Here is a 27974-nt window from a genome sequence, read left to right on the forward strand (position 1 = left end):
GGGGATAAAAATCAAGAACCTGAGGAGAGAAGGGTTGGTTGCAGCTTAAAGGATGCCGAAGTTCTTATGTTATTCAAGAAGCAGCTAGAAATCATGATTAATTTTATTGAGAGAAATAATTTTCAAACCAGCAGAAGAGGAAAGCTGGCATGTATCTAGAACAAAACTGGATAAGAAATACTCTGTGAAAGGAAAATATTTCAAAAGGGGAAAATATGAAAATATAAAAACCCAAAACTCATCCCTTGAAAGTACAAAATCCTGTGCTGTTAACAGTACAGCAGACCTGAAAAGCATCAGGAACCCGCACTGCCACGGTGACCTGCAGCGTAACTCATGGGAAGGACTGCCTCCAAAGGCGGCAGCAGCCCTGCCTGCCTGCACACCTGACTCACTGCTTACGTTCTGGCACCCAGGACTTCATCGTCACTCTCCCTTTATCTCCCCAAACCTGCTCCCAGTACAGGATTCTAGATCACTTATTTTTATCTTAAATGGGTTTAAGCCTGAGTTAGCTTTTCCAGAGGCATTTGGAGTTAAGCCTTCATCCTAAATGATCATGAAGAGCTTTTGCCTGCTGGCAGAAACCTGGAGAGGGACCTCCCTTTGATACTTTAGTCCCACATCTCAAATGTAATCTCCTATTTGAACGGTTACATCTATCTGATCTTAAATTAATATTTCCGATTGAAATGGCTTTTAGTCACGCTCTTCATTTCCAAAAGTTTCTTTAAAAACACGACCAATTATTCTCCACAGATGCCGAAATAACAACCCTTGAGATTTTATGTGAAGACCACAAAAGATGTGCTTTAGTTGGCATCATAATGTATCCCATAAATACGCTAGATAGGAACAATCCCAATACAAAGAGCAACGCAATGAATCCGTTTTCTCTGTTATTTTTAAGTACATCCTATTTTCCTCTGGTCCAGTTGTCCTTGAAGAAAATGCTACAGTAGAAACAAACTAGAAATAAAGTAGTTCAGCGAGCTATCAGGAATTAGCTCTCTTAGGAAGGAAAATTATTTTTGAATGAATGAATGAATGAATGAATGAATCTCTCAAGTCCCTAACACTGTTTTAGGAATGAATCACTTCTGACTACACCAAGATACAAACTACTGACACATTTGGATCAAGCATACGTGTGTTTTTAGAACACATATTACTGGAAAACCTGCCATGCTATATTTAGTTAAAAGTAGGTATGTCAACTGGAACATATGCATGTGGAAAAGGTGCTCTTCTCGTAAAAGCCACAGCTCCTTGTTAACACAAGTCCTAGGCCATGAGAAAGCACATTCAGAGCTGAGAAGCCAGGGAAGAGTGCAACACAGGGACACGAGCATGTTTTAACGGCTGTGATAATTTGCCATGAAAGGATGTTCAGGCCATAGCTCCTTGCTGCAGCTTGCCATGTGCTGCTGAATTAAATTACTGCCATGCAGTCTGCTAGCAAAGGAATGTGTAAACAGGCCATATATCCTTGCATCAGATCCACAGAATGTTGCACAACACAAAATGCCTCTCGATGTGTCATTTCCTTCTTGGCCATCTTCCCAGCTCCTGACAGTCAGTCAACAAAAAAAAAAAGTACTGAAAGAGATTTAAAACTGCTCTTCTCAAGAACACATTCCACCAACCACCAGACATAATCTCCACCAGAGCTTCTGATCCCCTTTCTCCATTCTCCTTAAAGAAAGGAAACAGTTTTTTTTTAACTGTTATTATTCCCTTAAGTCAGATTTTCAACCATGTTTCATATACTAGTGACCGAATGATGAATATTTATGACAGTCAAACTACTGCTTATAATTGCTGACTAGTAAATATCAAAACATGGCATTTACCCATGACGTCCATTCCTTGGGCACTTCAGACACAGTGAAGAACAGGGGTAAAGTCTGCAAGTCAAGAAGTTAAGGGCTTTTCTAACGCTTTACTCTAAGGACTAAAATTCAGGCCTGTGGCATCAGGAGTACGGTACAAGGCCTGTCAGGGTTTTCTCAGACTGTCTTCACAGATGGCAAGAATGTGAATGCAACGTCCAGAGGTATCAAATAGCCTTAAAAATATTCTTCTGCTATCCCTCCATCCAAAACCTTTTTTAGATGTTCCCACCTTCTTTCACATGTGACCCACCTCTGAATAAGCATCCACTCTGCATAAATAAGCAAAGGTCAAGGGCCAGCCACCATAAAAAGCCTGGATGGAAAGTACTGGAGGATAAAAGCGAGCTGTCACTGACATCATCTGGAATGAGGAAGAGAAAATGCCAAGCCCTCCATTCTCTCCGCCCTTTGCTGGGACAGAAAACAGTCTCAGAACTGGGTGGAACAGCATGAGAGAAAAATGAGATGATGCCGTGCCCAGGCCATTCTGTTTTATATTAATTCGGCTACCTTAAGTTTATAAGGTAAAATTTCCGTAATTGGAAGGGCTTCCAGAATATGGAAGAATAAAATGTTCTCTGGAGAACAAAACATGTGTTGATGAACTGGGCACAGGTGGGAAGGAACAAACAGGAAAAGAAAACAGTTCGACTGCAGGACCTAAGTCTCACAAGCTGGCTGAACCGGGGTGCAGGCAGTCCTAGAAATACATACATCACTGGGCACTTCCAGATAACCTCTCATTCACCCAAGTGCCAGCCCCTCCTGAAGTCACAAATGGAGACAAGCAGAGTGGTGCACGCTAAACCTGCAGGCAAGGAGCCAAATCAGTAAGAAACAAAAGGCAGAGCTTCTGTCTCCCACCAGGTCAGGATGGGTAGCTGGTCAGTGGTAAGCAGTAGTAGCCCAGGAATAAGCATACCGATGTTGGCTTTGGTCTTTTCTTGAGAGTAACTATGATTTACTTCCCTGGGGCATGACACACACCAATTCTTAGAAACCCACTTAAGTGTGTTAGTATCCAGTTTGCAGGTGTGCTGGCAAGGGAGAATTTTCAAAGCTGGGTGATATAAAATATAAAACCTCAGGCTTGTCCACTTGCAGATTCATGCTACTTCTGCTACAGGCTTTCCACGTTGCCACGCAAGGCTAATCACCTCTCGATGTTCAAATGTCTAATATTCTGCTCTCACACGAGTATTGATCTAGCTGAGCTTGCTATTGGCCTGCTAATTCTAAGCACTGCAAAGTAACATCATAACATCCACCATTGGTTCATCTGAAAATTACCAAATTTGTTCAATTCAGAATGAAGCTAGTCTAATTGAAACTTGGAATTACCTTGTGGAACTTTAAAAGTCCCCCAGATTAAAAAGTCAAGAGACCTTTCAGAGGATGGCAACTCCAAAAAAATATTCCTCCTGTTGCAACAGTGACATTTGCCATCTAAGCACTTACGGAAGTTGATGATAGTGGTAGTGCAATGAACCACTGCCCCCATCATCCATTATCTTTGTGGGGTTTCTTCCTCTTGAATCTCGGCTGCACCTGTATCTCGCTTTAACCAGGAGAATATGAAGGGAGTAACTCCATGACAGCTCTGAGCCTTAAGAAGCCCTGAAAGCTCCCACTTTTGCCCTGAGTTGCCATGTAAGAAGTCAGACCCCTCTGGGGAGGCCACATGAAGAGGCTATGTAGAGAAGGAAAGGCTCTAGGACCACATGGAAAGAGAGAAGGGCACAGCTGTCCCAGCATCCCACCAAGCCACCAAACATAGGAACGAAGCTATCATGTATGTTCCAGCACCAGCCGCCATCTTACTACAGCCACACGAAAGACCCCAAGAGCGAGACCACGGCACACCCATCCAAATGAACCCCAGTCAACCCACTAAACCTGACAAATAACCAACTGGTTGTTGTTTTCAGCCATCATGTTTTGGGTTGGTTTGTTATTTAGCAATAGATCACTGTAAAGGCAGCAAGAGAATTAAAAGGGTTCTGACTATGTAGGAGGTTTTCTTTTTCCATCCTCTGCACAGCCAATGATACCTTTTCCATCCGTCCCCTTCTCTAGCCCAGAACCACCACTACAGAATACGACATCGCTAACCAAGTGTTCACCTTCTTGTAGCAATTCTCTAAATCAGACTGCAGTTGGAATGCAGTGCCAAGATGGAACAAAGAATCCTGATAGAAACTGATGTTTAAAAGCGTCAGGTATCCGAATGCACCATTGCTGCTGCTCCACTGACGTCTCCGGCTGATGAGCGTAAGGCAGTTGTTCTTCAGAGCTAACTTGCCAACAGAAGGTCAAAACACCCTGCCTAAACACAAGGCTTACAAATTTGGGATCTTAAGTATGATGTCATGTCTTAAAATGATAAGCTGGCAAAGAAAATAAATGGCATTTTGTAAAGATGTGCACCGTTTTCATGTTTACGCTACTTAAGATGAAGGTTCTAATAAGTCATCGGCTATGTTCCTTTAAAGGGAAGTTTTATAACTGAGATGAATCACAACTGAAAAAGATCAAAGTTAAAAAACATCAATGATGCCATGGGGTACTTTTTAATCTTGTAATGAGTGATGATCATGTGCTCTTATGAAGTGAGTCCAACTGCCAACGCCAGATGTGTATATTAAGAAAAGAAGTTGTTTGTGATGTGACAGCACCGGTTCAGCTGCCAGAGACAGAAAACATAGAAGGATAAAACCTTTCTGATTTCTGAGTGTAAAGCAAGTTTTGGCAGATGTGTTGATAAGCAGGGCCTCAGAGGCGGGCACTGGTGCCCTAGCATCCCCTCTCTTGGACTCTTCCTTGCTGCAAACAAATTGTGTTTATCATCAGTTCTGCACAGCTGTCCCCTGCAGCATGAAAACCTGCTCAAGACATAATTTATAACACTTATTAGTGTCATTGACTAATGAGCAGAAATTAGCAAAGCCATCCACAAGGAAAAAAAAGAAAAAACATAATACACTAGAGAACAGGATCTAGATTGTGTCTATTTCCTGGAAGCAGACGATAAGTCAAATCCTACAGCAAACTTCTGACACTGACGGAAATTGCTGTAATAATAGCTAACACTTAATGAGCACCTACTACATGCCCGTCACTGTGCTATGTCTGCATTTTACATACATTACATCATTTAACATCTTTGCAGCAGCTGATGAGGAAGATAATATTATTATTATTCTCATTTTAACAGATGAGCAAACTGAGGCAAAGATATTAGGTAACTTGCCTACTCCCCTACAACTAGTAAATGGTGCAGCTGGGATTTCAAGCCAGGCAGTCTGACACCAAAACCCACCACCCTAAATCACTACTCTATCTAAATAAAGCCCCAACCAATTAACCCAGAACTTGTCCTTGTTCAAATAACAAATCTACCAGAACTAGCCTTTTCCATACATACTCCGATCTTTAGAGGAAGTGAAATTCTATTAACAGGAATCAATAGTACAAAACCCTCAAGTCCTTCAAGCCATTGCAGTAATAAACAGATGCATACTATTAGGTTGTTGGAAAAGTCATGACGTATTTTTTTCTATGTTTTTCATTGCAAAAATGCATCATGACTTTTCTGGCAACCCAATATTTCTATGACAACCACCACTTAAAGGAGAATAGTTTTGTGGGAGAGGGTGCTGAAAGAATTGCATTCTTTTTTTCCTTCCCTTCAGGAAGGCCTTTTTCTAAAGCCCTTCTCTGTTAACAGTAGATAAAATAAGGATTTTCTAAATCTAGAGCGCAAGTTGGCAAAGTACAACCTGTGTGCCGAATCTGACCCACCGCCTCATTTTGTAAATAAAGTTTTATGGAAACACAGCCACAACCACTTGCTTATGTATTGGCTACAGCTTCTTTTGAGCTACAATGGCAGAGATGAGTACTTGTGTGACAGAGATCATGTGGCCCACAGAGCGGAAATTGTTTAGTCTCTAGCACTTTCTAGAAAAAGTGTGCCAACCCATGTTATAGAGGATTCATCATTTAACATTACATACACACACCAACCAATCAAAATCCTACTATAGTCAAAGTTGAAGAAAATTAAACAGTCCTGGGCATTTTCCACACCTGGGAGTCTCAGAACTAAAGAACAATATTGAGAAGAGTGCTGCAGAGGAAAACAAGCCAACATAGAGGGTCCAGGTTGTAGCATTAAGATGTCAGTGATACCAGACCCGTGCTTATATCCAGACAGTTTAGCAAGTCACCCCATGATGTCAGAGAAATGACATTACACTTTCACAGATATTTTTGGTTCACGAGAAATGTCCCTCAGGCTGATCTAGGGCAGTGGTCTGCCACTCAAGATCTGTATCTGCTTCCTCACTCCCACCTTCAGCAGCACCCACAGCCTAAACTCAAGTCACACATATGCCATCTACCCCTGCTGCCCTTAACCCTCTCTGCTCTCAGAGCACTTCTCTGCTTTTACAGGGCAGTGAGCCTATCAACTAATTCATTCTCCCAACGCCCTCTTTGGAACAAGGTAATGTTATCGTCGCTTGAAAGAGAAGTGACTTTCCCAAAGCTACCCTGCCTCCTCACCTTCCATCAGAGCTTGCAGAATGGCGAAGCGTTTCCCCATTTCCTCTCCCAACCATCAGCTTTTGAACATCAATTCTTGATCATGGGGACACATACGTGTACACACCCACAGACACACAGGCAGACACACACACACACACACAATAAAGGTTTTTCCAAGAACTGAGAAAAGCAGCTGAGATCGGCAGGAAACATCTTTAAAAGATAAGTATTAGCAGGGCTAAATGGTAAGAGACGGCTATCCTGCTTTACGCATTACTAAAATGGATGTCCCTGCCTTTTCAGGAACTCGAGGGCTAATCAGATAAAATGTTAGAGGCCGTCTCCCATCATAAGGCATCATCCCTGATTTATGGCAGTCCGGAAGTCAGGCAAAGCACCCAAACCAGGCAAGACATCCCTGCTCTGTTCTATTCACCTGTGCTGCATACCATCGGCCCTTAGGAATGGGGGGCTGGTGCATTCGGAGACGTGTATGGCTCCTGCCTCATAGGACATTCTCAAACTGAACAGACACAGGACCAGCACTGACCCAACACTGTGAACCTGGAAGAACGCCACACACATGAAAGGAGGAGAAAAGAAAACCTCAAAGACTGGCTTTTGAGTTAGGAAACCTCCCTAGTTCAGGCAAGCAGTCAGCCTTTGTGAAAAGAGACAGCCATAAGACGAACGGAAGGCACCGTATGTTCCCACTGCTAAAAGACATGCCCCTTGGCAGGGAAGCACAGCTCTACCAGCCCTTTTCTCTCAGGTTTAGGGGAAGAAAAGATATGCCACTCTCACTGTCTGGGCAGGTGTAACTTTATATAACAAATATTGCTGCCAGCTGTACCCCCACCACAAGCCAAATTCAACTCTCTAAACACAATGCCTAGGTCTCTAATGTATTCAGTCATCAAAGGCAGAGTTCTGTATGAGGTTTCCATCAACACGGAATTTTTAATGTTCACTTTTTAATGTATCAAATTGTTTTTAATTTCTAAATACCTTTAATAGTGCTATGCTGAGTTTGTTCCAATCAGTTTTGGTGGGTGGGGGGACCAAACCTGTTTCAATTTAGATTTAGGAGGAAAATGTATATTAGCCCAAATGGATTGTGTGTGCTACCTTACACTGATTGATGCTGGTTAAACATTCTGGGTGCCCAGACAAACCAAGGTGGATTTAAACCTGGTTTGACTCTATCTATTAAAAGCAACGATCTATAACTATTATTAGAACATGACCAAACAACAGTGTTGTAACAATCAAGCGAGTTATCATTTGCAAATAAAATCTTTGTAATTAAGCAGTGTGCTCTATTATAAAGGGAATTGAGTGGGCGAGGTAAAAAGTTAAAACGCATTCTTAGACCATGGGAAACATACACACATGCTTTTTGACTAAGCTCTAGATTTTTCAGTTTACTGTTTGTTCCCTCAGCTCTCATAAGTCTATTCTGCCCTGCCTTTTGTGTATAGTGGATGAGCAAAGCTTCTCAGAAAAATGGTTACAGTGACTGAATAATTATACACTCATTTAAGTTACATAGGCCTTAGCAATGTTGTGGCAAAGGTCAACAGTGTCACTTTATTTTCTTCTAACTTTGAAGTTTTACTAATTGTCCCTCACTAAAAATACATATGCAGATAGCATATTTTGCAAAGAAACTGTTTACATGAAAAGGAGCACTAACTTATGTGGGATAAATTCCTCACAGGGACTCTGCAAACTCTATTACCATTTCCAATAGGAAGGCAAGTACTTACTTCTGGGTTCCCGAGGTCCATCCACTGTAACTTTAATAGCTCTGTGATAGGTGGCTACTTGGGGAGGATTTGTGAAGACAGTTATGGTCAAGGTGAAACTCTTTCCTGCAGATGGAAAAGGGGAAAAGTCCATAGTGAATATAAAACGATCGTATTGATGATAATACTGCTGATTGGATGGCCACATTGCATCGAAAGCATCTCTGAGGAGGTAATGAAACAGTCAGGACTCATTCTAAATTAGAAACCCTCTGATGGCCTCTTCAGGAAGTTACTAAACTGGTTTAGTGTTAAGCTCATCATCCTCATGGCAGTACTATACAAAAAGGCTCCAATTCAAAAAAAAAAAAAAAAAAGTCTGCTCAGTAACATTTGTAATGAAGACAAAATCCATGGTCCACTTCAGGAGGGTTCTGTTTCTTTCAGTTTTCTCCAACATCAGAAACACATCCAAGCACAATTTTAGAAGTCTATATTTAGGCTTAGGTCATGACCCCATGAGAGAACAATAGTAAATCACTGTTGATTATGTTATTTACTTCACATGGCTTTAACATTTCATTTGCTTAACTGCACTACAATAAGATGAAAGAGGAAGGTTCTTATGGGAATCATTTTAACAGGAGCCAGTGTCTCCTGTCCTGGCCTTAATGTGCCTGCGGTATGATGATTTCATCATTACTGGAACAAAGTTTTTCTCTTCCCTGCCCACCCCCTTCCCTCACATACATCCTTGCTGTTAAATCTTGAAATAACCCCCTGACAGTGATTTATTTCTTGCTACATGTACAGGACACCTCCCAATATAAATATGAACTTTTGCTTTTAGCAGAGCGTCTGCCTCATGGAAATATTACATCTGATGTTTCAAATTAATGAGCTTAAAAGGTGATGAATGGAGGGAGGAAAAGACAGGGAAAAGTTTGGTAGCAGATTAGGATGTTGGCTTTCTCCAGAAGAAGATACCAGGCTCTGTTACGCAGACTCACTGACAGTTGTAATCAGTTAGATTTGCAACGGTTAGTCATGTCAGATAGTCAAAACTGCAAACTGTTACAAGACAGGAAAAGGTGGGCGTGAAACAGTGACTCAATAAAACATTCAGCAATCTTGGGCCAGAGTATTCATTTAGCCTGCCCTTGTAACAGACCTTTAAAAAGCTCATTCTCTTCTGCTTTGTTTTTTGGTCAGAGACTGTTGGGGTTTTTTTTTTTCCCTTCCACTGAAAGCTGAGGGTATTAGAACACAAATCTTAAACAATATGTATCAATGCAGAGTTGAATGCAATCTTTTCAAAGCTTAATATGGAACAGGTTATATACAAGGCTTAATGTAGAACAGGTCTTTGACTGTCAAGTCTAGTGAATGGGTTTTCTTTTCAACTCAGACCATGTAAGTTCCTAAAATATGTTTAAGACACACATCATTTGTTATTCAGTAGATATACTTTTAAGTCTCTTTGGCTATACTTTTCAGTGGCAAAGAGAAAAAAAAAAGGAAAGAAAAAGCAGGAATGTGAGGGAGGTAGATGAATATTGATTAGAAACCTAGAAAAAGTACTGGCCACTTCCTACGCATTATCTCATTTAATCCTATCTAGTTAGGGTTATCACCCCCATTGCACAAATGAGGAAAGTGAAGCCCAGAGAGGCTTAATAAGTTACCCACATCGCTAATAAGTAGAAAAAGTCAGGATCTGAACCCAGTTCTTCCAGACCCTAAAATTAAGGCTGTTTATAACATTGACAGAGAACATTTAAAAATATATTAATAAGTAACTTATTTCTACATGTATCACAATAAGCTCTGTAAGACCAAGAAACAATAAATATTAATCTACTAATATGTATCTCAGCCAGGATGATGAAAGCATCTATTCTGAAGGTGTCATTAATATATCATAGTTCATCCATTATATACTAGATGTTACATGGATTTAAGTAATTTAATTGGCTCATTAGGGAACAGGGTTTATTATAAACATTAAGACTAACCAGAAGAATAAGACAGCCAGGAGTCTAAACTAGTTACAGAAAACTTCAAGTCCACAGAAATAAGATTAGAAAGTTTGAATAGGAAGCCATTGGATTGATGTCAGGACCTCAAAACAACAGAGAAATCTGCAGGAGTGAACAGGCTAAACCCTTAGGTTGAAAGTGAAGTTACAGTAAACCATAAAAAGATGCCATTGTGGGTTGGATCAACGGTCACGAGCCAGGGTTGTATTTCTAACAGTGACTAGGAGAGCAGTGCTTGGAAGACAGTTGTCCTCCATGCCAATAATCTTAATAAATCAAGGATTTCTATATCTCAATTGTCCTTAATGTCTATAAATAACCTGCTAGAGTTACTGTCCATAAATTTACCTAAACTGGTTCTGAGGATATTTCCATTTGAGACTTTTACAACTTCCTTTGGGTATTAAAAGTCATCAATGCTTCTCCCAAATTCAGAGCAACACCTCATGTAGGAGCAAATGTGAAATATAAAATTCACCCTGTAAGCATAGACTATGCATCTAACTGTTCAAAGCAGGACCAATTTTCTATAAATAATTCTTTTTAAAAGAAGTGGATTTTGGGGGAGGAAACAAGTATCTAAGTATAACTATGGTCTTCCAAAATCAAATCCTAAGGATCAAAATGTACTTTAACAACCAACAAAAAATCAAGAAGCCTCCTTCCACTTCTTGTTGCCCCTTCAGAAAGAACTTGATTGTCATGTTCCAGAAACTACCACCCAACTGGGTAATTAGTTCTTCACCTTATAAATCATAACATATTTCCTAAGCCAAAAAAATAATGTTTATGTATTTATGATTTCCTTAAATTCCGGAAAACAAAAACTTGTTTCCAAATCCCATTTTTGTACCAATTTCCATAAATGATAAAAACTCAAGCTCTACTAAAAAATGAAGGCTCTTAGGAAGCTAGCGCTCATTAGATAACCAACTGTATCCTCCATAGCTTTAGTGAGGAACTAATTCTGCACGTATCCTTAAGACATATATTTTCTAAGATAAACCCAGGAACTGTCATTAAAAGACAATTCCGACCTAACCTGAGGGGCTGTCAGGAAGTGCCAGGAGGGGTAACAGACTGTAAGCCAAGGGTTGTATCCTGAATTGACACAGCCCCAGGCTCTGTAGATGGTAGGGGCCTAAAAAACGCTTGCAAATTAAAAGCAGCATGCTTGCTGTCAAAAGGGAGGGAGTACACCAAGAAACGCTAAGGACCAAAGTCAAGTTAAATACTTCTGTTTAAAATACAGAGATGAAGAAAGGAAAAGACAAGTAAAAAAACGCAAGCCACTCCTAACTTAATGCAAGTTTCACTGATGCTCTACTTTTATTCCAAAGCACTTCCAAAACTTGTGGTCATCAGATAACCCATAAGGCCAAAGTAAGTTGTGATGAAACTCCTTGATACATTTAACTTTGTTTTTCAATTTCTGAGAGTTTATATTCTGTACTAGTGAAAAGAAAAACGGTAACAATTTGAGGAACTGGGTGTTATTTTTTAAAGGCTACTGAAAATGGAAAATTGAAATAGCTGGGGGAAAAAATACAATGGTAAGCAGCGTGTTGATTCAGACTTGATAACTGTAAGAGAAATGTAGAAGTGTGAAAATCAAAGAGGAAGCTGGAAAGAGTCTGTTAGAAAGCAGGTCAGGTACACAGGCAGGTTAAAGGGTTTCCTGCCACTGAAAAACTGACCCCCTTTTTTTTTTTTTCCAAGAGTGATACCTCAGTGTTCTCTGTACTTTTTTATTCTTCATTTCAGTTTGGTATTACTGTTTCCTTTCATATAATGTTCACGTGGTGATATAAAAATCTATTATTAGTGATAAATCAATTTTTCTTTCTCTCTCCACCAGCTCCCCCCACCCCCAATCTAAGTCGCGAAGACAAGTCTGGACCAATTTCTCCATCCTGCCTCTGGCAGCAGACTGTAGCATTTCAGATCCTCCACCAAGTCCCGACTGCTTCAAAGGAAAAATCCTACTTTCTTCAGTTAAGATCATAAGAAATATAGGGGGAGGGGGTCAGCTCTGTTTGGACATAATTACACTTCATCAAAAGAAGCTTTCTTCATCTTCCATGCGTGAAAAGTCTGCAAGCAGTTAAGTCTGTCTTTTTTTTTTTTTAAATATAAAAATTGCTATTTGGGAAACCAGCCAAAACTCAGAAAGCCAATATAGTAAAACAGTGCACACCCTTTGTTTCTCTTTGAAGTTTCTTAAATAAATATGTTGAGGGTTTACAAAGTACACTATCACTTTGCCATAGTTTCTACTCAAATTGATCAGAGAAAAGTTATGCAGCATCTATATAATACAAAAGCAAGATAAATGAAAACACTAGCTTCAATCTGTAAAGTAAAATAAAGTATAGCGCCCAGTCTTTTAAATACTAAAATTCATCACTCTAGTGAAAAACAAAGTAATATTATGTAAGAATGATGTAATTCAGAGCATACAGGTAAATCATCATGTTCAAATTTTTCTTGATTCTTACTAGAAAAATGAGAAACTATAATTGCACTGTGGACCTACACCAGTCATTGAGAAAAAAAAAAAAAAGAATGACGACACACACATACAGAGTTCACACCTAATCAGTCAATAGTGAGATAGGATGTGTCCTTTTTTTTTTAATGAAAGTAAACTAAACCTGATACAGAGATAACCCCTTTAGTTTTGATTCTACCAGAGGCCCTGAGCCTCATTTTATTTCAAACAACCTTTCAGTGACAGTATCTCATTAGCATGCATCATTTTTTTGTTACGTTAAAAAGTACAACTTCTTGGCCCTGTTCCTAGAAAGTAAACTAAAACTACTCATCGGAAACAGCCTTGCTTGAATTTCCCTTATCAAGTTTTTACAATGGTAATAATTTGACATCTGATCCAAACTAAAGAGCAATTACTGAACATGGTTTAAAAATTGATGCTTCTCATTTCCTACTTCAAACCTGGGTTGAAGTAATTCCACAGGTCTTTATAATTTATTTCACCCCAGTCCTAAAGTGGCCTATTTTCTCTCTTATTATCGAAATACTTAAAATGGAAATATTAGATTCAATAAATAAATAAGTGAACATAATACTTCTTATGAATGACTATTAAAAGTCTCTCTACAGAATAAGTAAATAAAGCCAAAAATCGCTTTCCTTAGAGACTATTTTTAAAAACATTAAGCCCATTTGTAAAATAGCTATGAAAACCCTAAAAGGGGTTATTTTCTATGTTATGATCTTTTTAAGGATTCCTAATATTTGAATATGAATTCGGATGGCGGAAACCCTTAAATAATGTGAAAATATTTCAAGTCCGATCATCTGCCTAGGCAACTCATAGTCATTCTAACACAAGTAACACATTATTCACTTATTTAAATGAAAAGCCTTCTGTAAAAAAAAAACAAAAAAAAAACGTGATTTTTAAATATTCTTATTATAAGAGTAAATTAAATCATAAAGAGGTAACATTGGTGATAAATGAAGTGCATTATGCTAACTGTCCTTGCTACTACCACTTACAGCAAAACTGGCATTATCAGGAAATTGTTCCAATGCATTCCTTGTTCTTTCCCCTTTGCCACTCAATTTACTCAGTTATTTGGCTCCTCATAATCCAGAACTTGAACCTACAACTGTCCTTCTCTCCACCTGATATGCTCACACCCAATGAAATTAGGAACAAGTTCTTCTGAAAACATTGTTTGAATATTCAATATCATAAAACCAATGAAAAAGGCCTGAATACTCAGAAAAACACTCAACTTCATCTGAACGTATTTAAATAAAACCTGCAGTAAGTCTATTCAGTAGAAAAGGGTGTTGATTTGTACACAGACTAGCCTTCGTTTCATCAGAGCATCCTAATATGTTTCTCCCATTACCAATACGAAAAATCAGCGACCTACCTCGTCCACTCCGGCCCACAAATCTCAGATCGTTGAACCTTGCTACTTGGTTTTTCATAACAGCAGAGGCATTTCGGAGCTCAGCAGAATAATTTTCGTCGTTACCCGCCATGACAGTAACCACAGTCCCATCTGGTACCTCTCCGAGGGCTACCACCTACATAAAACAGGAAACACAGCAGCAATAATGGCACATCAGAAAAGCTTCAAAACAGAGACTATATTCTCTCTGTCAGTGATGTGTCTTATCAGGACTTAGTGCTCTAGTCCAGGCGTGGCAGACAGGAATGAAGTATCTGCACATGGGTTAGGAGGCCACTTCAAACAGACCAATGTTTCAGGGTCCACCCATTTCAAAGGCAGGCAAAAGTTTCCTTGGCTTGTTGTTGGAGTCTTCACAGAATACATGTACATTTTTATTAAATCCTCATGTTAGGTTGTCCATAGGAATTATGCCACCGAAGGATGGATGATGCCCCATCTACAGATTGCATCGTACATATTAAGGCACCCCCTGTCTGCAGCCTGGAGAGCCCTGAGGTGTGGTCTCATCCGGATCACAGGCTAAAAAAGAAAGTCTAGTCAGCTCTATGGGAACAAACGTTTAGGTGAAACCTTGGCATTCCTGACTTTATGGAAGCAGAAACATGATGTGGTACCCAGGACTACATTTCATCTCCTTACTTTGGGCTAGATATTCAGCTTTTAGTCATACTGTAAATAATTACTAAATGTCCTCTCTGCAGTAGGACCAGTGGGATGTTCAAAGACACTGAGAAGCTTAAAGTCTGGGTGCAGAATAAAGATATATAAACCGACTGATACTAATCACTGAGAAATGAGTGGTATATACAGAAAATACACCCTTAGCCAAACTTCTATCCTGTCTTATCCCACCTGCCATCTTGGAATGACACATTTGCCTCCTTAATCTTCAACAAGTAACTTTCAGCAGATTAGCTCAGTCAAGTAAGGACCAGAATAAATCGGTCTTTGAGGCTAATAAACATTTTCACTGCTCCAAAGCTAGGGATCACACTTTTAACCAGAGTCAGCTAACTTGCAAATGGGTGCCTCTGACTAACATAGAACCTGGTAAGGGAATGTCGGTGCAAAGCCTTCACCGTCACGTATAAAACACAATATTCCTAACCCATTACCAAGACCCTGCCCCTTGATAACCTCCTTTCTCTCGACTAACTTCCAAGATCCTATATTCATATTATTTCCATCTCTTCCTCATTCAGCTTCCAGATGCCCTCATGGTGACTAGGCAATGACTCCACCTAGGGTACCCCATTACTCTGACGTAACATCCATATGGGCTTGCCTGTCTGGCAAGTATCCCATTCTTCTTTCTCCTTCTTCCAGTGTTACTCCCTCCTTTGTTAAGAGTTTTGTAAGGCAAACCTAAGCATTTAAGCCTATGCTCCCAATAATAATGTGTGCATACGCTTATCAGAGCAGATTTCTCAGAGTGTGATAAAACAGACACGATAACTATACTTTAGGGCTGAATTTCCCCCACCCATGAACCCTAGCCCAACACTCCTCCACTATACCCACTGCTCCAGCCAGGAAAATAATCAAACTAAAAACTTGGCAATATTTTTTTTCACCTTTACTTTTCTCTTAGGTGGTTTTTCAATTCCATTCTTTCTTTAGCACTTCGTTATTCAGTTTAAAATCCTAAAGCTTTCCTTAAATTACAGAACCCACTTCCACAGCATCCCACTGTACTCTAATGATCCTCATTTCACGTGCATATATTAATGATCTATCTACTCCTTTTGAGATACTGGCCCAAAGCTGTGTGACTCACTTCTACGAGTCCAGATAATATTAGATAGAAAAAAACTACCCTATATGACGGAAGGGACTTCATCTGTCTTGTTCAGTACTATATGCCCAACTTCAAAGACAGTTCCTGGCACAGAGTTTGATAAATATTTTTGAAATAAATCAATGAAAGAGCTCCAAAAAGAGCATCACTTCCTACAGTCAGCAGTCTGTGAAGCTACCGGATAAAACTCTGAGCGAACCAGTTAAACGTCGAGGCAGCATCTCTCACTAGCAACAGTATGCCTTTGCTCCAAACTAGTTTTCTGACAACGTTTTCCATCGCAAAGGAGAGGGAATCACGCCAATTACCTTTTCCTTGGAGTATATGGTTCCTCTCTTCAATCTGAAAAACCTCCCAGGTCAAGGATAAATCCCTTGAGAACACGAGTTCCTCCCTACTTACTCGATCTAGTGCCTCAAGTGGCTATTGCCTGGAGGTAATGCTGTACTCCTGATGGAGGCAATGTGCTTTTCAATTTTTCAACTTTACAATGCCAAAAATGTGAACATTTGAAAATACCGAAATAATTGACTGTGTTTGCCAGTATTCATCTGAACGTCTGGCATTTTTTACACTCAGCAAATTGCGTTTTAGCACCTGCTGTGTGGCTTTCTATGTCAAAGTAAATATGGAGCCCGTAAGCGTATTAATGAAGGCAAAAAAGTTGTACTATTTAGAAGAGAGCGAATGCACCAAAGATCAAGAGGCCCCACTTTTTTCCCACCTCGGCTACATATCTGCCATGATCTCACAGAAGGAAGTAACTTCATCTCCAGGAACCACAGCTTTCCAATATAAATTGGAAATCAGTTTTTTTTAAAGCCTGTAAAATGTAGAAGATACTATGTAAGTATAGAACGTAATTATAACGATGTACTTTTTGTAAGACGAGGAGGCTAACTTCTGTTCCAAGTCTGCTGTGTGGTAAACATAAGCTCTTACTTATGAGTATCCTTAATGGCTTCAACTGAATATATAATTCTTCACTTCAGGTCTTGAGATGTTTTTTTTGTTGCTGTTGAAAGATAAAGGATGACTTCTGATGGCTTTCAATCCAGCCTGGCTAAATTTCAGGAAAAAAAAGTAAAGAAATCTGCCCCAATAGAAAGATTTTCAAGAGCTCTGAGACATTATTATTTTACTGCATATTTTTAACATAATGGGGGTTTTTTAGTTAGAAGAAAAGGAAAATTGATTCAATATGGGAAAATATGAAAGAAAAAATCCCTAAGAGTGAAATATATAAATGCATTTTACTTAGCTTAAGCATCATAATAATGACCATATTAAATACTGGTATGTCTTACATATTACATTTAATAACAAAACAAATAGGTAATCACATATTGTGAGTCAGCTATGAGGCTTAGAACTTGGTCTGAAAAAAAAATGCTAACTAGCATAATATAGTGACAACTTTTCCTATTATGGCTGAACTCTATTTTGATGGCTAAATATAATCGGGGTGTGTTTTTTTTCCTGCTATTTACTCTACCAAATCAGACTGCCCAATGTTTTTCTGAGGAAAAAAAATGGGGGAGGGAATACTGTATTTGACTTTATATCAATCAGGAGCATTATTATATGGTTGAGAATTTTTTTTAAAAAAAGTAGATCTCTGAAGCTAAAAAGTTCCCCTTGGAGATTCTCAACTGTGTTTATCTAAAAGAAAACCAAAAGAATCAAGAAATTTTTACACATTTCATCTGTACCAAACCCAAGCAATGGAAAACATTTTAAGGGGTAGAGAGAGAGTAGTCAAAAACCGTTCTTTAGCTAGTTAGGAGTAAGCACACATTAAAATTTGTTTCTATGCTACCCAATACAAAAGTTCTGTTCTGCCAAGAAAATTTGTGATGAAACCTTAACAACTACATTTCTAGGTGTTTTTAAAATGTAAAATCTACAAATATAAGAAACTTCATGGGAAAGGGGGAAGTAGTTTTATGTCCTGACATTTCAGAATTAAGAAAGAAGTTCCTTTATTTAGTACACCTCACTATAACTAGCATTTAAATCACATGATACGTAGCTTGTACAAAATAAAGGATATTTTACTCTAGAAATGCTACTGAAATTTTGTATGAGACTCCTTATGACTAAATTTGTGAATTGCTTTGGAAGAGGAGCAATGGAGAATTAACTCAGACCCTTAAAATTGTTTTTGTGGTCTTATTATACGGAAGTAAAAATTGCCTGTTACATTTCCATGGATAGAAGTCTAGTCTTAACTAATCAATTATCCTTACAGACCAATAGCATTTGGCACATTGTACCTGTAGCAAAGTTGAAATGTAATTATTTTTCAAGATAGACTCTTATCAAATCTTCCTTTGGAATAAAAAGAGAGGTAAGGAGGTAACTGCAGTAAGGAAAAATTTTATTCCTATGGTAAATATTTCAAGATAACTTTTAAAAACATATCAAAAATTTTCACAAACATTACAGTTAATTTTTGTAATTTAACCTTGAGTTTAGGAAAACCTGACTGAATTGTAGAGAAAAAAGTAAATATAATATAAAGTATCATTTCATGTTTTAAAATGTATGTAAAAGAGAGATTTGATGGAAATTATATCAGCTTAAGCCAGGAATTAATGTGCTATGTATCAAACTGGTTTGAGATCATCTAATGATGGATATTCTGAAATTTTTTGAAAGGATACAAACAGCAATGCCAAAGGGGAAAAAAATAGTGAAAGGTATCCTATCCTTCCTGTTTTGAAATGTAAGTTTACTAAAAAATTTTTAAATATGTTTTCCATCTAAAAGTATTTATTGCGATGACCTTGCCAATAAGTTTCATATATTCAGTCCTAACATTTTTAACTTTAAATAATTTTTATTGCATTTAAAGGCATAAATGTGTCTTCACACAATTGAAATCTATTATGATTTACATAATTTTGCATAATGATTCATAGTAGGCTTAATAAGGTTTTCACAAGTTAATAACATGTCTTTGTTTAGGTATAATTACATGTATTTCTTTGTTCAGGTATAACTGCATTAAAAACAACACAAACATAAAATCTGATCACTGAATATGTAAGGAAAATACAACTCACTAGTGTCAAATATTTATTAGTCTTATACTTGTTTCTGAAGAGAAAAATGGCAAATAATGTCAAAAAAATTATTTTCAAATAGAAATCGCTCCATCATTTTGAAACCCTACTTATGACAAATACTGAAAGCTATCATTAAACATACAGAATTAACTATGAATAGTAGGTCATATATCTAAAAATGTGTTTTCTTTAACACTGCCAGAAAAACATATGATACTGGTAAATATATATAGTCCAGTGTCCTCTAACTTAAAACAGTGCAATAGCCTTGCACTACTTTTAGTTTTAAAATATACATCTGGACTTAAAATTTCTGCATAGTGTTTCAGATTGAAGCTATTTAAAGCAACTGAGTTATGAACCCTGAACACCAGGCTTCATGGTAGAAATGCTGACAGACCCCTAACTATAAGGGTGCTACTGCACACAGGGTTGACATATTCTCTCTACTATTTCTATCTGACCATTAACTAGTGAGCTGAATTTGCAAATTGCTTTCTCGTCACTAGAATTATCGAGGACAGAAAGGCCTGGGATCCTCTAATAGTATGCCTTAACTATTTTAAGCTTTCAGTGAGATACACCTGAAAGAAATGTTAAAAATATTTATTTCCATTTCCTTGACACCTGGGAGGACTGAACATTTCAAAACTGCAGAACTTTGTTAAAAATACAATGCTAATAAACAACTTGACATATTTTAAAGTATACTAGTTGTTTCTACATTTTTACATGGCGAGCAGAAACGAATTAAGTATTCTTGTACAATCCCCAAACAAGATCAGATGAACAACATAATACATTACTTAAGACTGAATACATTGTCAACATCATTTTGAAGCACTATTTCAAATTAACATGAAAACACAATCTACTGAATTTATTTCTGATTCTCCACAGTGCCAGGCTCAGTGTCACAGACATAAAATGTGAGCTCAATAAGTATTATATTGATCTGGATACCAGATTGCTCAAAAATTAAGCTCTCTGTATGTTTTTCTCAATAAATTTACCTGTCTGTTATCTACCCAACAACACTATGATTTACTTTGTACATAGCACTAAATATCATAATCACATTGCTCACCACTGTTAAAACTGAGACTTCTTCACATTATTTCTTCACTGCAGATGTATTTGATTTTGTGGCAAGTGTAGAAAGCCCCCTGCACTCAGGCTTTTATCTCAAAAGTAAGGTAAAAAGAGGTCGTTGTTACTAACCTTCAGATGAAAACAAAAATTGTTGTCAAAATCTGGATTTTTCAAATAGCTATACACCTTCTTCAGCAGAGACAAAACTTCTATATTAAGTGAAATTCAGCCATCACTCACTTTCTGAATTTTGTTAAATACCGGTATGGGGATGGGAAAGCAGTCCAGTTTTAGGTTAACTCAATTTATTTTTCAATTAACGTGAATTAAAATATTTACTTTAACATGGCCATGTGTTATCTATGGTTTTGTTTACTGGTTACAAGTTAAGTTACTCTGTAATTATCAATAAGTATGATAAATAGCAAAGAAAGCAATTTCCTTTCAAAATAATTTTTAAAGGGTGATGGTGAGAAAAATCTGAAGAACCAAAATCTGAGAGTAGATCAAACTAAATTGCATTCTATCTTTATGCCAAAAACATCCTTTCTGTCTAAAATACGGATGCTCACAATCAATTCAGCACAAGTGTAAGAGAATAGTTCAATACAGTTATACTTTAAACATACTTAGCAGAACGGAATGTAGACTATCAAACATCTAAATGATATCTTTAAAAAGGTAAGCACCTATCCTTAAATTTTCACATACCCTGACTTGTGGCATTATATAGACAAAATATCCACTTATTTGTATAATTTGCTGTTTTCATCCAGGTTTTTTTGTGTTTGGGGTTTTTTTTAGAGGGGGGATGGAAATAAATGTATACTCTCACATAAGGCTAATTAGAAATTCTGGGCCCTTGGACAATGAACATTGTAAAAGATATCATTGGTATGGAAATTTAAATTTCTACAATATTCTGAGCTTTGCATGTTTCAAGGAAGAAAACAATCTACAAAATGGGTGGTTTATAAAAGGAGAAATGGGACGGTTAAACACACACACACACACACACACACACACACACACACACACACACACACACACTTCTTGAGCCAACAGCAAAATGAAACTTGCCCCAGAATGCAACATCCCCTTTCCATAACAATTCATCCTGATTTCTGTTCTGATATAAGACTTAGCAAAATAACCAGCGCTAAGCGACCTGGACTCTGCTTTCCTTCCACCCTACCTATACACCGAATATGATTCGATGCGTGGGAGGGACTGGGGTTCAACAACCGGGAACTCCTAGTGGCCCGTGGGAGTTTGGCCCCGGGGTCTACAGTGGAGGAACTGGCACGATTCCTCCCGTTTTCCCCTCTCCCCAAAGGCCTTGCCTACCCTGCTCTCCGTAGATCCCAGAACCCAGGGGGCCCAGGCCCATCTCAAGAGTTCAGAGGCTAGACAGGGCCGGAAGCGGCTTTCTGAGAGTGCTCTTCTCCCTGTCTGGCTCACCGCCCCCTCCATTCCCGCGTCTAGTCCCTCCAGCGAGGACTGTCCGGGAACCCGTTTCCCCCATCAACCCAGCGCGCGCTCAGCCATGGGGGCTCCGCGTCTCCCCCTGGCGAGGGCTGCCCCGGGGCAATTCGGGTCGCATTATGGACACTCATCTGGCCACTGCCAGAGGCCCCAGACCCTCCATCCTCAACCTGCCGAGCCGCTGCAGGCGACTGCCGCCGCGGACACCCGCCCTCAAGCTAACGGGCCGGGCGGACGGAGGAGGCCCCGGGGTGCGCGGAGGGCGCTCCCAGGCCCCGGGGTCACTCCCTTCGCGCCCAGGCCACGGCCCGAGCCTCCCGCGACCTTCGGAAACCAGAGGGACCTTTGGGACCAAATCCCTTAAAAATAATAAGACAAATCCGCAGATTTTCACCTTAGATTTCAAGGCGGGCGAACCGAAGGCATTTCACATGTTTCCCTCATCCCCGCCAGGCGGGGCGAGGCTGGGAGCTCAGTCCCCGGGGGAAGAGGCGGCCGGAGCCCCCGCCCCCTCAGCTGGCCCGCGCCTCCTGCACCGGAGGGTCCAGCGCCGCGAACTCCCGGGCTCCCCTGCCTACGGGTGCGCGGCGACCCCGGCGGCCCCACCTTCCTCCCGGTAACGGGAACTGCCATGAGTCTGCGAGCCTAGCAAACGCCCCCGTCCTGTCACCCCCTCACGCACTCCCCTAGTCCGTAGGTTTGCCCGCAACCGTCTTGGGCATCAGTAATGTGGCCCGCGCGCTGCAGCCGGCACCCGGCGCCCCGCACCGGGCGCCCCGCCCCGGGCGCGAACACCCGGCGCCGGCACCCCACGAACACCGGCCCCCGAGCCCGGGAGGGGCCGGGGCCGCAGAGGCTCAAGTCGGAGCCGAGGGCGCCGAGACCCCCGGAGAGGTGTTCCGCTGGGAGGGGTGAGGATAGGAGCGCGCGGAATCCCGGGGAGGGGCGGCGCGGGCAGCCCTCAGTGCGGGGTCCGCCGGGATGCCCGGGGAGGATGACGCGGGAATCCGCGGGGAGAATGCCGGGGATCCTTACCCCTGGGGCATGGGGGCGGGGTGGAGCAAGTCACGGTGGCGACGCACAGAGTGGGCACCTGGGGGCTATTGGGGGAGGGGAGACGGCTCAGAGGAGTGGGTTAGAGTCGTTGACCCCGGAGGCTTGAGAGGTGATGAACCGGTAAAGAGACAAGGACTGAGGTGGTGGTTGCGAGCACAGGTGGGAGAGGGGAGGATCTGCGCGGGGTCACTGAACCCCGAGCCCACTGGGAGATCTGGAGGGAGATCCGGAAGACCCGGGGGTCCTTCGAGTGAGAGCCCCCAAGGTAGGAGGCCTCGGGCCGCGTCCGGGCCCTGGCACCCGCGGTCACGGAGACGCCGGCGGGCAGGTCCCGCGGCGCCGGGCCGGGGGCGGGGGGGGGGCGGCCGCAGCTTCTTACCTTGAAGGCCACGGGCAGGGTCTTGTTGCAGCGCCAATGCGAGGGCAGCACGGAGCACAGGAAGTTGGGGCTGTCGGTGCGGACGAGCTCGGCCGGGTGGTCAGCGATGATCTCCACCATGGTGCGGTTGTCGTGCGGCGGCCGCAACCGGGGTACCGCGGCCGCTGCTGCCGCCGCCGCCGCTGCCGCCGCCGCCGCCGCCGCCTCCTGCTGTTGCTGCTGTTGCTGCTGCTGCTGTTGTTGCTGTTGCTGCTGTTGCTGCTGCTGCTGCGCAGCCACCACCGGGCTCACGTCGCTCATCTTGCCGGGCTGCAGGCTGCTGGAGGGGGGGCTGAAGCGCCGGCTGGTGCTCGGATCTACGGGAATACGCATCACAACAGCCACAAGTTAGCGAAGTGGCCGGGGGAGGGGGAGGAGGGTGGAAATGAGGGGCGAGGAGGAGGAAATTGGGGGGGTGGAGGCGAGACGGGGGAAAGGAGATGGAGGTGATGGGGCTGAGGAGGTGAGAAATCGAGTTCGATGAAGCCGACTGCAGAGCGGAGTCTGACTGGGGCCAGCGGCGGCGATGCGGAGCAGTCGGGTTGGCGGGTGGGGGACCCGGGAGGCGCAGATCTTTGCCGGAGACTTTGGAACACCCGGGGTGGCAGCTGCGAACGGGTGCGGTGTTGTGTTTGGCCCGGGAGGCGGGGGATGGGGGGGCTGCTTCAGTTTGCAGCTTAGAGTGGGGTCCCTTGGGGCACCGCGTCCTGGGTGCGCTGGCGCCCCCTCCCAGTTCGAGTCCGCCGGTGGAGCTGAGTGAGTTCAGCAGTCCAGCCTCGGGGCCCGCATAGCCGCGCGCTGCCAGCCACCGCCGCGCCGCGCGCAGCTACCCAGCTGCAGGCGTCCGCCCCGCTGCCGCCGCCTCCTCCGCGGCGGCCGCCGCTCCCCCCGCGCCGGCCACCGCTCCCCCCGCGCCGGCTGCACGCTCAGATTCCTCCCGCGGCTGCTGCCAGCCCGGCTCCCCGGCTCGGTTCTTTCCTTTCCCTTCGCCTCTTCTCGCCCTTTTCACCGCCACCTCCTTGCGTCCACTCCCTCCTGCTATTTGCAAAGCTCCCCTGACCCTCGCGCTTCGAGGTGCCAGGAGGTAAGTCGCGGGCAGCGGAGCTCAGGGCAACGGATCTCGAGCCTGCGAATCGCAGCCGCTGCCGCCGCCCGCCGGCCACGAGAAGGAGCCCCCCGGTCGCGGCGCGCAGCTTCCGAAGCCGAGAGAGGCACCCCCGGTCTAGGGGGATCGAGCCTGGTCTCGTCCTCTTGCTTCTGCCCGCCTCCCCCCAGGACAAGGAACCCGTCTTGGTCAGATGAGGTTGAAGCTGAGACTCCAGAGAGCCGCCGGCTGATCCGACTGTCGTTATTTTTCGTTGTAACTTCACCAGAGGAGGAAGGAAAATTCTTGAGCGTCTCTGCTGACTTCTCAACACTCTTCACCCTTCCCCCACCCCACACCCCACCCCCCCACCTCTGCCGGAGCGGCTCCCAGGGGGAAAAAGATTTGCAGGGTTTTGGTGTTTTTTGTCTTAAGTGACACACACATACACACACACACACACAATGGGGGAACGCGTCAAAATAGTTTTTAGAAACTCAAGTGGGTGGCTGAACACTTTTTTCTTCTATATTCAAACTTGTTCCTAGAGAACAAGGATGAGTTTTTTGTTTTTTTTAAGGACTGAGAAACTGTCATCTTGGTGATTAAAATAAGTTGCAAAAATCCTTGCTGAGGAAAAACCCCAGCAGTTTTCCATCAATTCAGTCTTTTTAAGTCTATTCTGCCTCTAAAACTAAGTCTAATGTCTTAACTTTCTTCCACCATTGGAGGCGGGGGGTGAGTAAAAATACAAAATAAAATATGCAAAATACTTCAATGGCTATTTATTTATGTATTTATTTCCCAATGTGGGTTTAAAAAGCGACTTTGGATCCCCCAAAAAGTTGTGGTCTAGAGGATGAAGGAGCGCGGGAAAAAAGCGGCAGTTTTACCTAAAATGTGGTTTTTGGAGGCTGGGATTTCTAATGATTAGGTTTTTGTGGTTTATATAGACACGACTCTGGCTGAGGCGATCATTTCGCTGATGAGAGTCAGAAGCACGTGGGTGTCTCCGACCAGCCTCAAACTCTGAGCCTTCAAAACAAACAAAACAATGTGCGGCGCCCGCAGAAGCCGGGAAATCCGCTTGAGGCTATTGCACCCCTAAGAAGGGGGCACCAGGCCGGTCCCCCTCCACGTTGTATACTGCTACGTTCCTTGCTTACTGTCAAACTCCTTTAAACTTTCCAAAGCTTTAAAATGGGTTTGCAAAAACAATCATCGGTTGTCAAAGTTTCAAAGATGCTTAACAGGGAAGCTGACACAGTCATAAGTGATTTTATAAAATGAAAAATTAGAATGCTTCCACCTCGAGGTATTAAGGAAGATAGTTGAGTCATCACTCATTTGCCCCCATCTTATTTAAAACAACTCAAGTACCCATTAATTCGGGTTTTTATAGCTCAGCGCAAACGCCTCTCTCACCCTGGTAGCGACCTGCCACGACCCTCCCTCTCGGTTTTTAAAGTATTGCTTCCACTCGCACAGCGGGCGCTGGAGTCTGCGCCTTTGATGGGCCTGAAAGAGCTTCGAAAGTGGGGAGTTGTGGGGGAGAGGAACTGGTGCCTGTCACTGACTCGGGAGCCTATTTCAAGCGCAAGATGAACTTGGAGGGCTGTAGTTGTGTGACCTGAAGATCAGGGTTACCCTCTATCAAGCGATGTGTCAGCGACAGAGGGGCTTCCAACCGCGGGAGAGGTAGAGGGAAGGGGTGTGGCTAGGCGTGCGCCCTCGCGGGGTTAAGGATGGGGTTCAGGGGACACTTCTTGGTCCCTCCTCTTGTTTTTACATTCCCTTTCTCCATTCACAGTTCCACGCCTCTCTTCTGTCTTTCCCTTTCCCACTTTTCTCTCCATGTTCTCGCCTCTCCCTAAAATCCCCCCACAGACGCGAGCCTCCTCACCGCGCCGCTCCAGCCTCCTAGGCCTTCCCACAGCCGCCTGCCACCCTCTTTGACTCCAAGAAGCATTCTGCACCCCTCGTTATGACACCCTCTCCCCAAGCTACTCTTCGCCCTCTGACTGCGGGCCTGCCGGCCCGCGCGCCGCAGGGGTGAGAAAACCCACTTATCCAGACGAACTTGATGCTCAGCGAGGAACTGAGCTGTCTCCTGCGCGTGCGATTTTTAATTATCTTTTCGGTCACAGGGGAGAGCTCTAACCCTGGGCACTGCCGCGCTGCCTGCGCGCACCAAGGCGGAGCCTCCCCAGAGCCGCAGGCGGCCGACCTGTGAAAGGAAGCCAGGCTTAGCCCTCAAAAATAGTAATAGAAATAGTAATAGTAATTGTAATAGTAATAATAACGAGATGGCATCCATCACTCTCCTGCCTTACACACCCACTCACATGCACTCATACACACACTCTCGAACATCCCACACACTGACAATCACAAATGAATAACACACAACTCACGCGCGCGCGCGCGCGCGCGCGCATGGATTTTTTTTTTTTCCTTTTAACGGGGCGATTTTATTTGGGGCACGTTGTACCACTGTCTAACAAAGATCTCTAACTTGTTCTGTTTTGTTTTTAAAGGTGTGGTGGCTGCAAAGGAGGGGAGAAGTATCAGGAAGTGGATTATTTCTGTGGTCAAAGGGAGACAGAAATTTAGTAACTACCGTAGTAGGTGATATGTCACCTTCTCTGGGGTTGTCCTTGTCCTCCCAGGAAGTCCACAGAACAGGGAACTCCCAGAAAATTTGAAGACTCTAAGTAACAGTCAATATTTCAAATATGGGCGACCAGGCAAGTCTTTTTTGAATAAGAAATTCTGGGCACTTTGAATTTAAGTAATCATCTTGGGGACTTTCCTTCTTTCTTTCTCAATCGCTGTTTTGTTCTTTCTTTGTTTTACTTGGTGGATAGGAAAATACGCAGGCCTCAATGGTTGGGTACCTTGACTGTGGATTTTAAGGGCAATTTAATCAATGGTGAATTGTTTATTTTAATTAATCATATCCGGTAATTCAGCTTTATAGCCTTCCTTGGGCATCTACCTCCATTTCACATTTCACTGGAACTAATATAAGCAGCTCTTGGAAGTTTCTGGACTTGGATCCCTTAAAATATTCTACAGTTATTTATAATGTGGAAATGAAATTTTCCACTGAATACCCTCACAACATTTCAGGTATCTGGCACAGCAGATTTTCAGTCTCCTTTCAAAAATATCCTCTTGCTGAACATTCACACTTTCAACTGGAACTGACTGAGCCTGGAACTGATGATGTCTTGGCTCAGAACATTATACTTAAAAGAAGAAAACATTTTTACAGACCCCTAAACCAAACCTCTCCTGGTAATAGTAGGCACATAGGAAAACCTTGAAATTTTACATGTGTGTATTTTGTGCTATAGTTTGAATGATCTCACTCAGGTTTAGGTTTTCTTCTACCCCAAAGTCTTTGGAACAAATCAACTACTAGATTCCTCTTCAGAAATATTTATCTTTTCTGTTATATGTTATGGCATAAAAAGACCATACATTTTCCTGAAAATGTGGCTACTCTGGAAGATACAAGCATAATTTTCCCCTTCATATCCCTTAACACTTAATATAACTGTTTAGTAACAACACCTGGTCATTGTGACTTTCCAGACAAAAAATGAGATGTGAAAGGATTAAGCTATGTATCCAGTCAAAGAACTGAATCCCCCCAACTGGGAACAAAACCCATGCTTCTTTCAGGTTTCCTTTTCTAACCCTTATACATTGTTTTATATATACTTTTTCTTGGCAAAAGGTGAAGAAGTCACTGTAAAATCTTAAGATCGTTTTCAATGGA

General features: G+C 42.3%; 1 protein-coding gene across 2 annotated transcripts in view; it reads right to left on the minus strand.

The window, feature by feature from the left end:
- Positions 1 to 27974, minus strand: part of RUNX2 (RUNX family transcription factor 2) — a 225041-nt gene that overhangs the window by 105938 nt on the left and 91129 nt on the right. The window contains exons 3-5 of one of the 2 annotated variants that reach the window (XM_019642790.1): positions 23065 to 23420; positions 14139 to 14295; positions 8213 to 8317 (exon numbers count right to left, since the gene is read on the minus strand). In XM_019642790.1, the coding sequence (XP_019498335.1) occupies positions 8213 to 8317; positions 14139 to 14295; positions 23065 to 23420 (618 nt within the window). Of the gene's footprint in view, positions 1 to 8212; positions 8318 to 14138; positions 14296 to 23064; positions 24380 to 27974 lie in introns of those variants that run through there. The other variant, XM_019642791.1, reaches the window with a different exon arrangement.

The sequence above is a fragment of the Hipposideros armiger genome, unplaced genomic scaffold (genome assembly GCF_001890085.2).
Source record: "Hipposideros armiger isolate ML-2016 unplaced genomic scaffold, ASM189008v1 scaffold_72, whole genome shotgun sequence".
NCBI lineage: Eukaryota > Metazoa > Chordata > Mammalia > Chiroptera > Hipposideridae > Hipposideros > Hipposideros armiger.